Genomic DNA, 14908 nt, shown 5'->3' on the forward strand with positions numbered 1-14908 from the left:
GATGGATGAGTAGCAGAGAGGGTTGAGAGCCGGGGGGTGGAAAAAGGGGAGGAGTGACTTTGAGGATCTCAGACCTGATGGAGTTAATTTTGCTAGTGATGTAGGAGGCCAGGTCGTTGCAGGTGAGGTATGGAGGAGGGGGAGGAGCAAGGGGCCTGAGTAGAGTAAAGAGTTAAATGTACGGAACAGCTGACGGGGATGATGGGCACGGGTGTCAGTAAGGGAGGAGAAATAGTTTTGCCTGGCAGAGGAGAGGGCAGAATTAAGGCAGGAAAGGATAAACTTGAAGTGAACAAGGTTGGCTTGGTGTTTAGACTTTCGCTAGCAGTGTTCAGCAGTTCGAGCATAAGAGTGAAGGAGGCAGACAGTGACAGTGATCCAAGGCTGTGGGTTAATAGTTGGAGAGTGGTGAAGGGAACAGAGAGCCAGCGAGATGAGCTGAATAGAGAGGGTAGAGTTGAGAGCAGTAATCTGGTCATCAATATTGGGTAGAGACGAAAGGAAGGTGAGGTGGAGTGTGATGCGCTGAGAAAGATACATGGGGTCGAGAGAGCAGAGGTCTCTATGAGTTAGTAATATAGATTTACAGGGGAGAGGAGTGTGAGAGAGGATGCAGCTGAGAAGTTTATAATCAGAGAGGGGGATTTTGGAGTTTGTGAGGGTGGAGATAGTGCAGCGGTAGGAGATGATGAGGTCGAGGGTGTGACCAAGTTGGTGAGTGGGCGAGGTGGGGTGAAGCACTAGTTTGGCAACGTCAAGGAGAGATAGAAGGTGGGCGGCAGAGGAGTCACCAGGGACATCCATGTGTATGTTTAAGTCTGAGAATCAGAGTGGGCATGGAAAAGGAGAGAAGGAAGGTGAGAAAGGGGTCAAAATCGTTAAAGAAGTTGGAGGTGGGGCCGAGGGGGCGGTAGATGATGGCTACAAGAATCTGGAGGGGGTGGTAGAGCCGAATAATGTGGGCTTCAAAGGAGGGGAAGGAAAGGGAAGTGGGAGGAGGGATAGCGTGAAAGCAACACTGGGGAGCGAGAAGGAAACCGACACATCCTCCTTTTCAGGTGAGTCTGGGGGAGTGTAAGAAGAAGAGGCCTCCACTGGAGAGAGCAGCAGAAGAGACCGTGTCATCCGGAGAGAGACATGTTTCGGTTAGGACGAGGAAGAGTAGAAAGCTGGAAAGGAATAGGTCCAGGATGAAAGGGAGTTTACCTAAAATGGAGCGGGGGCTCCAAAGGCCACACTTGACAGCAGCTGTGGAGGGAAGGGAGGGAGGGGGAAGGGGTGCCAGGGGTGGGGAGGGTTTGGATCAGGGTGTGTTGGAGTGGGCCTGGGCGGGGAGAGTCAGAAGAAGGTTGGCGATGTGAAAGGAGAACTGGGATGAGGTAGGAGAGGGGAGGAGGGGATGGAGGGGATTAGAAGGAAGGAGCTGAGGGTTGGCGCTGGTACAGAGGGATTCTGGGAAGGGGGTTGGGGGAGGGGTGGGGATGGGGGAAAGGGAGGGAAAGAGCTGGGTGGGAGTGGGGAAGGGGAAGGTGAGGAATGGGAAGGGCAGTTGGGAGCAGGGGAATTGATAGTTCATGGTGAGGTCAGAAAGGTAAATGACAGCACAGCGGGTGGTTAACAACATGCAGTAGCAATAATGCAGTAGCAAAAATAAAATAAGTAGGTGATGACATCACAGAGAGTAGTTAACAATTAACATGGTATGGCATGTAATGCAGAGAACCACTATCTGGTGCCACTTTGAACGTGACGACCTCAAAGCTGACCTTGCTCTCACTTCATTTCCCTTCTGCGTCACCTGTGTAACTTGCGTCTGTTCACATTAAACACTTGATATTCCTCCTGACCCCAGCCTCACCGTGCTTATGTATACATTCTTCTACTCTGCCTTTCCTCTACTTGCATTTTATGTTAAGGTATGACTTTGGTTGTTGGTGTTTAATGGTAATTGTTAAGCATTTACTATGTGTCAGGCACCCTACTAAGCACTGGGGTAGATACAAAGTAATCAATTTGGATACAATCCATGTCCCACGTGGCGATCACAGTCTTAATCCTCATCTCACAGATGAGGTAACTGAATCACAAAAAAATTCAGTGACTTGTCCAAGATCACACAGAAGGACTGGGGATCAGAGGACCTGGGTTCCAATCTGACACAGATCTGTTCTGTGATTTTGGGCAAGTAACAACTTCTCTGGTCCTCTATCCCCCAGTCCTGTGCTCTTTCCATTATGCCACACTGCTTTTCTGTCTTTTCCTCTCTTTTGTAAGTTCCTCGAGGACAGGGATCACGTCTGCCACATCTTGGACTAAACTCTAAATAATACGTGGATCTCAGGTTCTACAAGCAGCTAAGCCATGCTGCTCCTAGGGGAAATGGCATGGCTTAGTGACAAGAGCATAGGTTTAGGAGTCAGAGGACATGGGTTCTAATCCTGCCACCTCCCACTCGTCTGCTGAGTGACCTTGGGCTAGTTGCTTCACTTCTCTATGCCTCTTAATCCCTGAAAATGGAGATTAAGAGTGTGAGCCCCATATGTGACCATCTTGTACCTATACAGTTCCTGGCATGAGTAAGCGCTTAACAAATTGCATTAAAAAATTAGGTTCCGGCAAAGAGATCGGTAAGTATCATTTGTATGCATCCAGTTGTGCTATCGTTCGGCTCCTCAAGTGCTCAACCTGGTGCAACAAGGGTTTCTAGGGTGGCGTCGGGCTTCTGGACACATCGAGCTTCTGAGGACCCCTGGATGTGCTTCCCATAACGTTTGGCCCTCGAAGAGTTTGAATTCTCAACTCTGCCACTATAACCTGCTTTTCCTAAGATAAATGGGATGAAAAAGGTTTTAAAGAAATTCAAAAATGCCCGTGAAGTTTCCAGAAGAATAGCTGATCCAGGTCACAATCGAAAATAGGGCCAGGTGGGCAGGGGCCGGATGGTCCCTTCCCAGTTTTTAAAGTGGTTCGTCTGGGGCTTTAGTGAAGTTTTTCTCCAATCCTCTGGAATACTGATTAAAAAGATGGTTTTTGATTCAGTGGTGGTCAATGCTATTTATTGAGGACTTACTGCATGCTGAGCACTGTATTAAATGGTTCCGAGAGCACAATTAGACAGAGTTGGTAGACCCTGCACTTGTCTTAAATGTGGCGATGGGACTTACGGTGTCCATGTCTGCAGTGTACCCTGGGATGAATCCTGGGTCTGGTTTCTGTACTACAGGCGGTACCGTAGTCCCCGACCCTGATCCCATCTGCCGGCTCTGAAAAAGAAGTCCTCCCCTCCCCGAGTCTGAAGTGAGTCTGAACTATCTCCCTGTTGGCCAAGGTAGGAGACTCATTCCTGGGCAGGTTGATTCCAGAGATTTTTTTTTCCTCTCTCGTATTTGTTAAGTGCTGCCTAAGTGCCAGACACTGTTCTAAGTGCTGGGGTAGGGGCAGAGTAATCAGGGTGGACCCAGCCAATGTCCCACATGGGGCTCACGTTCTTCATCCCCATTTGATAGATGAGGGACGTGAGGACCAAAGAAGTGAAATGACTTGCTCAAGGTTCCCCTGCAGACAAGTGGAGGAGCTGGGATGAGAACACTTGTTGTATCCACTAGGCCATGCTGCTTCTCAATTCCAGCTGAGGCCCTCAGGACAGGTCCGGGTTTTGCCTATCACACTCCCACTCCCCGTTCCTCTCCTCAACCATGACGAGGGAGATGGACACCACCCTAATCCCCGCAGTGGAACAGACAGACCAGCAGCTAGAAGGATAGAGAGCATAAAAACAATAAGGGAAGAACCGTTAAAAAGATTAGGGATTATGGTAGAAGACAGAACGTTCTGAAGAAAAGAAATCCATTGGGTCACTATGAGTCAGAAACGACTCGATGAAACATGATAATAATAATATATCTTTCACTCATCCCGTCTCCTCCCACATTTCAAGACTGGGAGCCCCTTGAGGACGAGGGAATGTATCTAATTTTCACTTGTATTTTTTCCACAGTGCTCTGCACAAAGTCATCGCCTAATAAATATCATTCCTTCTCCTCCTACTCATCCATCAGTATGAACAGCAAGTGTCTGGAAACTCCTGGCTTGTCTGCTAACTGCAAGGGAGGCGAAGGTGCTCCAGGTCATGATTAACTGGAATGACCAAGTGGACCCGGGCCTTGCACAATGGGATCATCGCTATTGTCCTTCGGTGCACCTTACTGGTTGGCCAGGGTCAAAGAGGCAACAATGGTCCCAGGTGGGCTCGTCAAACTGGGGAACCAAAGATCTCCTGCAATGGAGGAAGTGGCAAGCTAGCTACCCTCAAGAGTGAGTGCAAGCAGCCCATCCCCAGAGCTCTGGGCAAACTGTAGAAGTGGTGTGACCTAGTGGATAGAACACAAGCCTCGGAGTAAAAAGGACGTGGGTTCTAGTTCTGGCTCTGCCACCTGTCTGCTGCATGGCCTTGGACAAGTCACTTCATGTCCCTTGGCCTCAGTTGCTTAATCTCTAAAAAAAGGGATGGAGACTGTGAGCCCCTTGTGAGACAGGGGCTGTATTCAACCTGATTACCCTGTAACTCCCCCAAAGGTTAATTAATGCCACTAAAAAATAACATTCGCCTAGCATTTAGTACAGTGTTCTGTGTACAGGAAATGCTCAATAAATGCCACTGATTGATTGATTGATTGATTGACTGATGCAGACTGGCTTGGGGGTTTCAGATGCACCCCAGTCCTCCAGACGTGTAATGGGGAGAGCTCCAAAAGGAGAAGCAAGACTACTATCTCCTCCTGTACCAGCATTGTCCTAAGACCTGGGACAGGTACAAGTTCAGCAAAGTTGACATGGTTCCTGTCCCACGTGGTTCCTGTCCCATGGTTCCTATTTTACAGATGAAGTAGTGCAGGCCCAGAGAAGTGAAGTGACTTGTCCAAGGTCGCAGAATAGACTTGTGGTGGAGCTGTGATTAATGATAATTGTAACAATAATGATGTAATTTATTTAGTGCTTACTATGTGCAGGTACTGTAGTAAGCAATGGGGTGGATCCAAGCAAATCAGGTTGGACACAATCCATATCATCATCATCATCAATCATATTTATTGAGCACTTACTGTGTGCAGAGCACTGTACTAGCACTGTACTAAGCGCTTGGGAAGTACAAGTTGGCAACATATAGAGACAGTCCCTACCCAACAGTGGGCTTACAGTCTAAAAGGAGGAGACAGAGAATAAAACCAAACATACTAACAAAATAAAATAAATCGGACAGATATGTACAAGTAAAATAAATAAATAAATAAACAGAGTAACAAATATGTACAAACATATATACATATATACAGGTGCTGTGGGGAAGGGAAGGAGGTAAGATGGGGGGGTTTGGACACGGTTCCTTGTCCCACAAGGGAATTCCTGTCTTAATCTCCGTTTTACAGCTGAGGTAACTGAGGCCCGGAGAAGTGAAGAGACTTGCCCGAGATCACACAGCAGACAATTGGAAAAGCCGGGAGTCGAACTCAGGTCTTTCTTGCTTCCAGGCCTGTGCTCTATCCACCTCTTCCGACACCGTGTCCCAATTCTAGAGTTCAGAAATTTCCACCAAGGATGAATGAGTAAAAACGTTAACTGTAATAGAAGCCTGTGTAGTGCACATCCGATCACAGAGAACGCTGAGCCCATTTTTTAAATCAATGATATTTATTGAGCGCTCAATGTGAGTACAGCATTGTACTTTGTGATTCCTCATCAGGATCTGTTTCCCCAATCTCCCTCTCCTCACACTCTCTGAGCAATAATTTCATTTCCACGTTCTGCGCGGGCCCGGGGCTCACCCATCGGTCCTCCCCAGGAACCACAGATGGGAACCATGGGAACCATATCCCACGTGGGGCTCACGGTCATAGTCCCTATTTTCTAGATGAGGTAAATGAGGCACAGAGAAGTGAAGGGACTTACCCAAAGGTCACACAGTAGACAAGTGGCCGAGTCAGGATTAGAACCCCTGACCTACTGACGCCCAGGCCCATGCTCTATCCGGTAGACCAAATGGGCTCTCTATGGCATTTGCTAAGCCCTTAATATATGTAAGCTCTGGGGAAGATCTGAGAGAATTAGGGCTCACAATCTTGGTAGACACAATAATTCCCATATTTGCTAAGTGTATACCGTGTGCCAGGTACCAGGAGTTTACCATCTAGTGGGGAAAGTGTACTAAAACAAATTACAAAGAGCGGGATGCGAAAGAGTATAAGGATACAGGAAATTGGGGGAAGGAGAGCGACTACCCAAGAATTTAAGTGATGAAACATGGGGAAAAATAAGGTGGAGTGAGGGGAGATTAATCATGGAAGGTGTCCCGGAGGGGACGTAATGGCCCCCTACTTAGCCACGCTCTTTTTCCACTTCTCTGCTCCTCTAACATCAATCTATGTGCTGGGCCTTTCTTCATCTCTCTTTCCACTGAACCCTTGCTCACACCCTCCATGTTGCCGGGAACTCCCTCCCCATACATATCCAGCAGGCCACTATTTTCCTACCTTCAAAGCCTTACAAAAAACACAGCTCCTCCAATGAACCCTCCATGAATAATCTTTCCTCTTTAATCCAATTTCCCCCACTACTGGGGACTTCTTCACTTGACTCTGTACATCTTAGGCATTTAGGTACCCAATCCTAACCCCACCAAAGCATTTACCAAAGTATCTTCAAACTCAATTACACCTCACACCTGTAATCGATTTCAGTGTCTGTGTCCCCAACTAGATCCTCCAGTCTGTAGTTTATTTTGGTGTTTGTCTACCCCCTGGATTGTAAGCTCTTCGAAACCAGGAGTCATGCCTATTAACTCTGTCGTACTCTCCCACGATCTTGGTATAGAATCAATTGCTTATTCTGTGCAGAGCCCTATACCTTGGTACAGAAGGAGCAATAAATGATGTTGTTTAATTTTGAATAGAATGTGTTAAGCACTTTCCTTTGCCAGGCACTCTACTAAGTGCTGGGGGAGATACAAGATAATCGAGTTGAATACAGTCCCTTTCCTACATAGAGCTAAGAGTCTCAATCCCCATTTTATAGATAATAGATCTAAGGCACAGAGAAGTGAAGTGACCTGCTCAAAGTTACACAGCAGACAAGTGGCAGAGCTTGTATTAGAATCTACATCCTTCAGATGCCCAGGCCAGTGTTCTATCCATGAAGCCATACTCACCCCTTTGAAGGTGGAGAGAGCTCTCGTCTGCTAGATGTGAATAGAGAGGGAGGTTCTGGAGGAAGGAAGAGCATAAGCATGTAGTTGGTGTCAAGAGAGATGAGAATTACACTTGAGACAAGTGATGAGAGCTAACTGGGTTGCGATGGGAAAGGGGTGTTGTCTTGCAGTCAGGCAGTCAGTCGTATTTCTTGAGCACTTTCTGTGTGCAGAACACTGTACTAAGCACTTGGTAGAATACAGTATAAAAATAAACTGTCCACAACGAGCTTGCATTCTAAAGTAACAGTTGCGGGAGAGGATTGAATGCCTTAAAATCAGTGACAAAAGTTTCCACTTGGTGAAGAGAGGAATGGGCACCTATGTGAGAAAAATGATCTGGGCAGAGGAAGGAAGTACAGATTGTAGAGAGGAGAGGCTGGAGGCAGGAAGACCAGTGAGGAAGACAGTAGCCTATTCGGGATAAGGCAAGTGCCTGAACTGGGATGGTGGCCATTTGTCTGGAAAGGAAGAGACAGTGTGGAGAAGGGAAAACCGACAGGATTGTATGTGAGTGTTGAAATAGAATGAGGAGTCGTGATTCTACCAGAGACCAAGGAGAGGGAAACAACAGTTTACAAAGGTGACACACAGGCAGCTACTCAGATGGCGAAATACCATTTCAGCACTTTGGCAACACCGAAGAACTGCTGTTGTCACAGCTATCATAGCATTTTTAACTCTTTTTTTATGGTATTTGTCAAGGACTTACTATGTGCCAGGTACATTTCTTACATGCCCTATTACTTAAGCACCAATTCTTGAACAAACATCCCTTTTCTTTTTTTCTATTCATACATTATTGTTGTGTCTATCTCCTCTGCTAAATTGGAAGCTCCCTGAGTGCAGAAAGGATATCTATTTGCTCTATTTCACACTCCTAGGAACTTCATCAGTAGTCTAGCTGAGAGTCTTTGTTATTTTATTTTTTACTTTGCTAAGCACTCCCTATGGACCAGGCACTGTACTGAGCACTGGGATAGTGAATCTTCATGTTACAGATGAGGTAATGAGGCCTAGAGAAGTTAAGTGACTTGCCCAAGGTTGCACAACAGGCACGCAGAGGAGGCAAGATTAGAACTCATATCCTCTGACTCCCAGGCCTGTGCTCTTTTCACTAAGCTATCTTGCTCCTCTAACTCTGTTCTATTGCACTTTGCCAAGTGCTTAGAACAGTGCTGTGCACACAGTAAGTGCTCAATATATATCATTGATTGATCAATTGATTGATTGATCTGGGCGGAGAGACTGAGCAAGAGCTGGTGGGGTCAATCAATCAGTTACATTTATTGAGTGCTTACTATTTGCGGAGTACTGCACTAAATGCTTGGGACAGTACTATTGAACAACATAACAGAATTTGTGGACACATTCCTTGCCCACAAAGAACTTACAGTCTGGAGCTGGAGAGAGACATTAATCTAAATAAATAAATTGTTGCTATGTATAGAAGTGCTGTGGGGCTGATGCAGGGTGAGAGCAATTCAGGGCACCACAGAAGGGAGAGAGAGAAGGGGAAAGGAAGGCTTAGAAAGGGAAGGCCCCTTAGGAGGAGATGTGCCTTCAATAAGGCTTAGAACGTGGGGAGAGGAATTGTCATCTTTCAGAGATGCAGCCGTGGCAACTATGGGCCCCTCAAATCAAGTGGTTCTGTGTTGCATCGGAACCTGGAGTAAGCAGTGGTTTGCGAAGCCCAGCGCTGGAAGCCCCAAATCAAGTAGTCCCTCTCCTCTACACACACACACACACACACGGATGGACACACACACACACACACACGGACGGACACACACACACACACACACACACACACACACACACACACACACACACACACACACACACACACACCCCTCCCTTTCCCAACTCTTAAGGAGAAACCAATTTACCATGGTCTGCTCTGAAAATGGCTGAAAAAGTATTGCAGCTGCTGGGAAGTAACCCCAGGAAATCAAATAAAAAAAATATCTCTCTTAGAATCCAATAATATCCAGTGTTCTCTCCTGCTGGAAAATCTAGATTTATCAGATTTAGCAAAACCACTTTAGCTAGATTCTAGAACACGTTCATGAGTTTCATCTGCAAACAGCGTGGCCTGAGACAAGTACTGTGGCCTAGGGGATTGAGCATAGATATGGAAGTCAGAAGCACCTAGGTTCTAACCTCAGCTCCGCCACTTGTACTCTGTGGGACTTTGTGTAGGTCACTTAACTTATCTGTGCCCCAGGTTCCTCATCTGTAAAATAGAGATTAAGACTGTGAGCCCCATGTGAGACAGTGGACTGTGTCTAACTTGATTAAGTTGTATCTAACCCAGCATTTAGTACAGTGCCTGACACATAGTAAATGTTTAACAAACACAATATCAAGAAAAAAATCACCTCATATTGCCACACAAGTCAGGAAGACAGTCAACCCACTGTGCTCAGATATTTTCAAACATCTTACAAGTAAAATATGGCGACCATTAAAACTTTACTATTTTGGAGGGTAAAATCAGAGGTACTACTAAGACTAATCATGTCATTTTTTTCTATTTGTAAGAAAGTCGCAAAACAATTATCAATGAAAGCAGAATTTTTAAGGTACCCAAGGCTGTGGGAGGCAGCAGAGCCTACTGTAAAGAACATAGATCTGGATGGCAGAAGGTAGGGGCTCCAATCCAGGCTCTGCCAACTGACTTTGGGTAAGTCATTTAGCTTCTCTGTGCCTCAAATTCCCCACCTGGAAAATATAGTTTAAATACCTCTATTTTCTACCCTTTAAACTAAGTGAAACAAGAACTGTGTCTGATCTTAGTGTATGTATCAACTGCACCACTAAAACATAGTGCCTGGCACCATTAGTAAGCGCTTAACAAGCACAACAACAACCATATTACAATTGTTATGAACATTATCATTACTATAATTAATAGTAGCTACAATTATATATTACATAATGTATGATTATTATATATTAATAATTATAAAAATTAACTGTACAACAATACAAACAATATATTGTATAAATTTCTGTTGTAAACATACACAATATATAAATAATATACATATACATGTATACTGTATAAATAGTACAAATACCAATAATAATCATGATTATAATCATCATGAGAGTTTGGGTGATATCTTTCAATTTTAATTCTATCCTCTAAGAATATTTGGAAACTTCATGTTCCAGTCAGAGCTATTCTGGATGGGAAGCAACTTGGCTGATGATGTCATACTGGCCACTAAGTTACTGCTTTTTTGGCACACATGATTGTAACTGTGCCTAGCTTAGGGCAAATTATTTGGCATTCGAAGTGTCGATTTGCTGGATCCCTTTCTTGTTTTCTGGACTGATCAGCTTTCAGTTGGCTAGTGATTTTTTTGTTTCCTTTTTTTCCTTTCCCTCTGAGGGGAAGGATCCTTCCTCAAGGTCTATTTCTGGCCATCCTTATCGGGTCTGCCATCTCAGTGGAAGAGGGCCACAGTTTCTCTGAAAGGGAACTGTGGGCCAGAGTCGGATGGGGGATTCTGCCGGAGGAAATGTTAAAATTGAAGCTTCCACATCAACCTTCAGTGTACTGTTTGCCTTTCCCTCTGGAGATATTCTGCTGCAGTTTTTCCACCTTCAACTTTATTCAGTTTCTCCGTGGTCTTTTGACAGGCCTGGGTTTTATCCAACTTGCTCTATCTGCACATAACCTTTGGACCAAATGGAAGCATCATGCGAAGAAGGTGAACTAGTGATGCGAGTGATAGCTGAAAATTAGTTTATAGATTGAAATTGTATGTGTCCATGGCACAGGTCAAGAATATAAATTCCTAATGCGTTGTTTCAAAACAAGGCAACCTTGTTAATGATTAGTTTACCTCCCATTTGGTGAGCTCATTTTATTGCGGCATTCACTAAGTAATTAACCAGGTTCCAAGCACTGTGCTAAGTACGGGAAGAGGTGAAAAAATCTAATCCATCGGTGGTATTTGTCGTGAGCTAACTGTTTGCAGAACACTGGACTAAGCCCTTGGGAGAGCACAATGCACCAGAGTTGGTAGCTATGTTCCTTTCCCACAAGGAGTCTCTCAGTCTAGAGGGTAGGAGGCGAGAGACCACACAAGGATTTAAAGTACTCAGCACTCAGGATTTAAATGTCTGCACACAGTAAGCACTCAATGGATTGCCTGATTGATTGACTAGTTAAGAGTCATGGACCAGGCCGAGATAAAGTTAACTTCAGGATTTCACAAATGATATATTGATGTAACTACGTTACCTCTACTATAAAGTAACATGGGCTTAGTGGAAGGAGCCCGGGCCCGGAAGGCAGAAGGACTTGGATAACTAAGCGCTTAGTACAGTGCTCTGCACACAGTAAGTGCTCAATAAACACCACTGAATGAATGAGTGAATGAGGGACCGTCTCTATGTGTTGCTGACTTGTACTTCCCATGCGCTTAGTACAGTGCTCTGCACACAGTAAGTACTCAATAAATATGATTGAATGAATTAATGAATGAATGAATAATCCCGGCTCTGCCACCTGTCTGTTGTGTGACCTTGGGTAAGTCACTCAACTTCTCTGTGCCTCATTTACCTCATCTGTAAAATAGGGACGAAGACTGTGAGCTCTATGTGTGTCCAACCTGATTCTCTTGTATGTATCCCAGCACTTAGTACCGTGCCTGGCACATGGTAAGCATATATAAAATCCCATACCAAAAGCAGAGTCAGCAGTTGGACTTTTTGCTATATTTCAGGAATGTCTCAGGGATCCCAAAAGGGCACCCTCTCTCAAGTGCCCCACAGCACAACCTGACAGAAAGAACACGGGTCTAGGATTCTAGTCCCCGGGTTCTAGTCCAAGCTCTACAGCTAGCCTGCTGGGAGACCATGGGCAAGCCACTTAACCTCTTTGTGCCTCATATCCTCATCTGACAATGGGGATAAGACCCCTACTCTACCTCCCTCTTAGACAGTGAACTCCATGTGGGACAGGGATTGAGTCTGATCAAATGATCTTGTATCCATCCTAGTGCTTAGTTAGGCCTTAGTGTGCTTGGGCACACAGTAAGGGTTGAATAATTGTCATCATTATTAAAGCCACGACTTTACATTTTTTTCATGATATTTGTTCAGTGCTGACTTTGTGTCAAGCACCGCTCTAATAATAACATTGACATTTGTTAAGTGCTTACTATGTGCAAATCACTGTTCTAAGCGCTGGGAGGGATACAAGGTGATCAGGTTGTCCCACGTGGGACTCACAGTCTTCATCCCCATTTTACAGATGAGGTAACTGAGGCTCCGATAAGTTAAGTGACTTGCCCAAGGTCACACATAAGACATGTGGCAGAGCCGGGATTCAAATACCTTACCTCTGACTCCAAAGCCCGGGCTCTTTCCACTGAGCCACGCCGCTTCTCTGTGCTGAGGTTGTTAGAGGTTTATTAGGTTAGACACAGCCCTTGGCCCTAATGGACTCTCAGTCTGAGTTAGAGGGAGGAGGATTTAATCCCCGTTTTACAGATCAGGGAACCGAGGCACAGAGAAGTTAAGCAACTCTCCCAAGGACACGCAGCAAGCAATCGGCACAGCGGAGATTAGAACCCAGGTCCTGTGACTCCAGGGCCCATGCTCATCCTACTAGATCACGGTGCTTCTTGTGAAATGTCCTGATGACATAGTCCTGAACTAGGAGAGTCGCTTACTGCAATTTGCATTTTTAAGACAAGGAATACAACTTGGTTTGGACATCCAAAAAGAAAAAAACCAAAACACTTTCACTCAGTTGTTTCTTTTTGCTTTATAGCTGAAAAGGGACCTTCCCTCAGCTTTTGTCTGTGACAAACTAAAGGGTCACTTGAACCACAGCACGAAACAGATGCTCTCCAGAGTGGTGATCTCTTTGTGGATGCTGAGCAATATCCTCAATAGAATGAACCATCACCATAGGAACGAAGAGAGGAAACAGCTATGTGGTCAAAAAGACTGAGGAAAACTAGAAGACCTTCCTAACCTTTCCAATTTGTCGCCGCACTCCCCCTCCGAGGTTGGAATCCCTTCATGGGGAGGCGCACCATTGAGAATTTCAAAAGCTGGGGTTAGGATTGTTTTGTAGTATAGTGTAGTTTTGTACTGTATATTTAGTAAATGTTAAATGGATTAAATTTAAATAAAGCTATCATTTTGGTCACTTTTTTCTTTTAGAAAGTATCTGATGGCAGATATTTGCAAATTTGTAAGAGTTGTATTAATTGACATGTCCTTATTATAATCCATCAATCCTATTTGTCGAGTGCTTACTGCATGCAAACCGCTGTCCATGAAGCACTTGGGAGAGTACAAAATATCAGTGTAATAGGTTTGGCTGGCACATTCCCTCTAAACAACAAGCTTACAGTCGAGTGCAATATTCCAGTAAAACAGAAGGCCAACTCTAACAGCTGCTCTTGAGCAGCTTGCTCTGTCTTCATACACTCTAGAAGAATTTGGTTCTTCAGTCTTGTGGACCTCCATCTGACATTGGTTTGAACAGTATTCCAGTTTAGGATAGAGAGTCATAGGAATAAATACTTTCTTGGATATACCAACATTTTACTCTCATTCTTACCCACATTTGAGCAGGCGATGGAGAGTGAGGAGTTTCTGCTACTTCCAGCCAGTCAGGGCAGTGGTGCCATAGTTAAAAGTGAGCTCCATGTTCACAGTGAAGGGTAAATGTTCAGTGGGCTGATGGCTTGGGTTTAAAACAGTATTAAAGAGCAGTGGCTTCAGCTTCCCCAGATAACCCATCAATCAGTCATGTTTACTGAGTGCTTAATGTGTTCAGAGAATTGTACTAAGAGATTGGGAAAGAACAATGCAACAGAATGAGCAGACACGTTCCCTGGTCACTACAAGCTGATGGTCTACAAACTACAAACAGCTGCTTGTATATCAGGTAGGCTGTAATCTCTCCATGGGCAGAGACCCTGTCTTCTGACTGTATTATATTGTAGTCTCCCAAGTGCTTGGTTCAGTATTCTGCCCACAGTAAGTGCTCGATAAACACGATGGATTGACAGAATTTTGAACTTGGCTGGTGGAAGGGATTTCAATTTCCTCACCATGGGCTGAAGGATCACGGGTTTTTTTTCAGATAAGTGGGAAGATTAATGAGCTAGAGTCATTTTGGTATGCAATCCCCTGTTAATCAGTAGTTTTGACTGAACACTGTACCAAGAACACGGGACACTACGGTAGAGTTCGTAGATATTATCTCTGCCCTCGAAGAAATCACAGCCATCAGGGGAGTTAGGCATTAAAATAAATTGAGAAGGAGGGTGGCCTAGTGGGGAGAACGTGGGCCTGGGAATCAGAAGGACCTGAGTTCTCAATCCAGCTCTGCCACTTATCTATTGTGTGTCATCATCAATATCATCTTTTTCTTCTTCTTACGTGTCCTCTTCTTCTTTTTCTTCCTCTCCTCCATCTCCTCCTCCTTCTTCACTTCCTCTTCCTTCTTCTCATCCCCTCCTCCTTCTACTCCTTTTCTTTCTCCTTTTCCTTCTCCTCTTACTTCTTAATTTTCTTCTTCCTCTTCCTCTTCTTCTTCTTGTCCTCCTCCTTCTCCTCCTTTTTTCCTTCTTGGTCTCCTCCTCTTTCTCCTTCTTCTCCACTTTCTCCTTCTTTTCCTCCTAATCC

At 44.9% G+C, this 14908-nt stretch overlaps 1 protein-coding gene across 1 annotated transcript; it reads left to right on the top strand.

Annotated features, from left to right (window-relative positions):
- Positions 1-4142: 4142 nt before the first annotated feature.
- LOC119921682 (testis-expressed protein 50-like) lies at positions 4143-13217 on the top strand. The gene is made up of 3 exons (XM_038741763.1): positions 4143-4354; positions 10641-10962; positions 13035-13217. Exons 1-3 carry the CDS (start codon positions 4143-4145, stop codon positions 13215-13217), a joined length of 717 nt encoding a protein of 238 aa, XP_038597691.1.
- The last annotated feature ends 1691 nt before the right edge of the window (positions 13218-14908 follow it).

Source organism: Tachyglossus aculeatus (assembly GCF_015852505.1).
Source record: "Tachyglossus aculeatus isolate mTacAcu1 chromosome 12 unlocalized genomic scaffold, mTacAcu1.pri SUPER_6_unloc_4, whole genome shotgun sequence".
Classification (NCBI taxonomy): domain Eukaryota; kingdom Metazoa; phylum Chordata; class Mammalia; order Monotremata; family Tachyglossidae; genus Tachyglossus; species Tachyglossus aculeatus.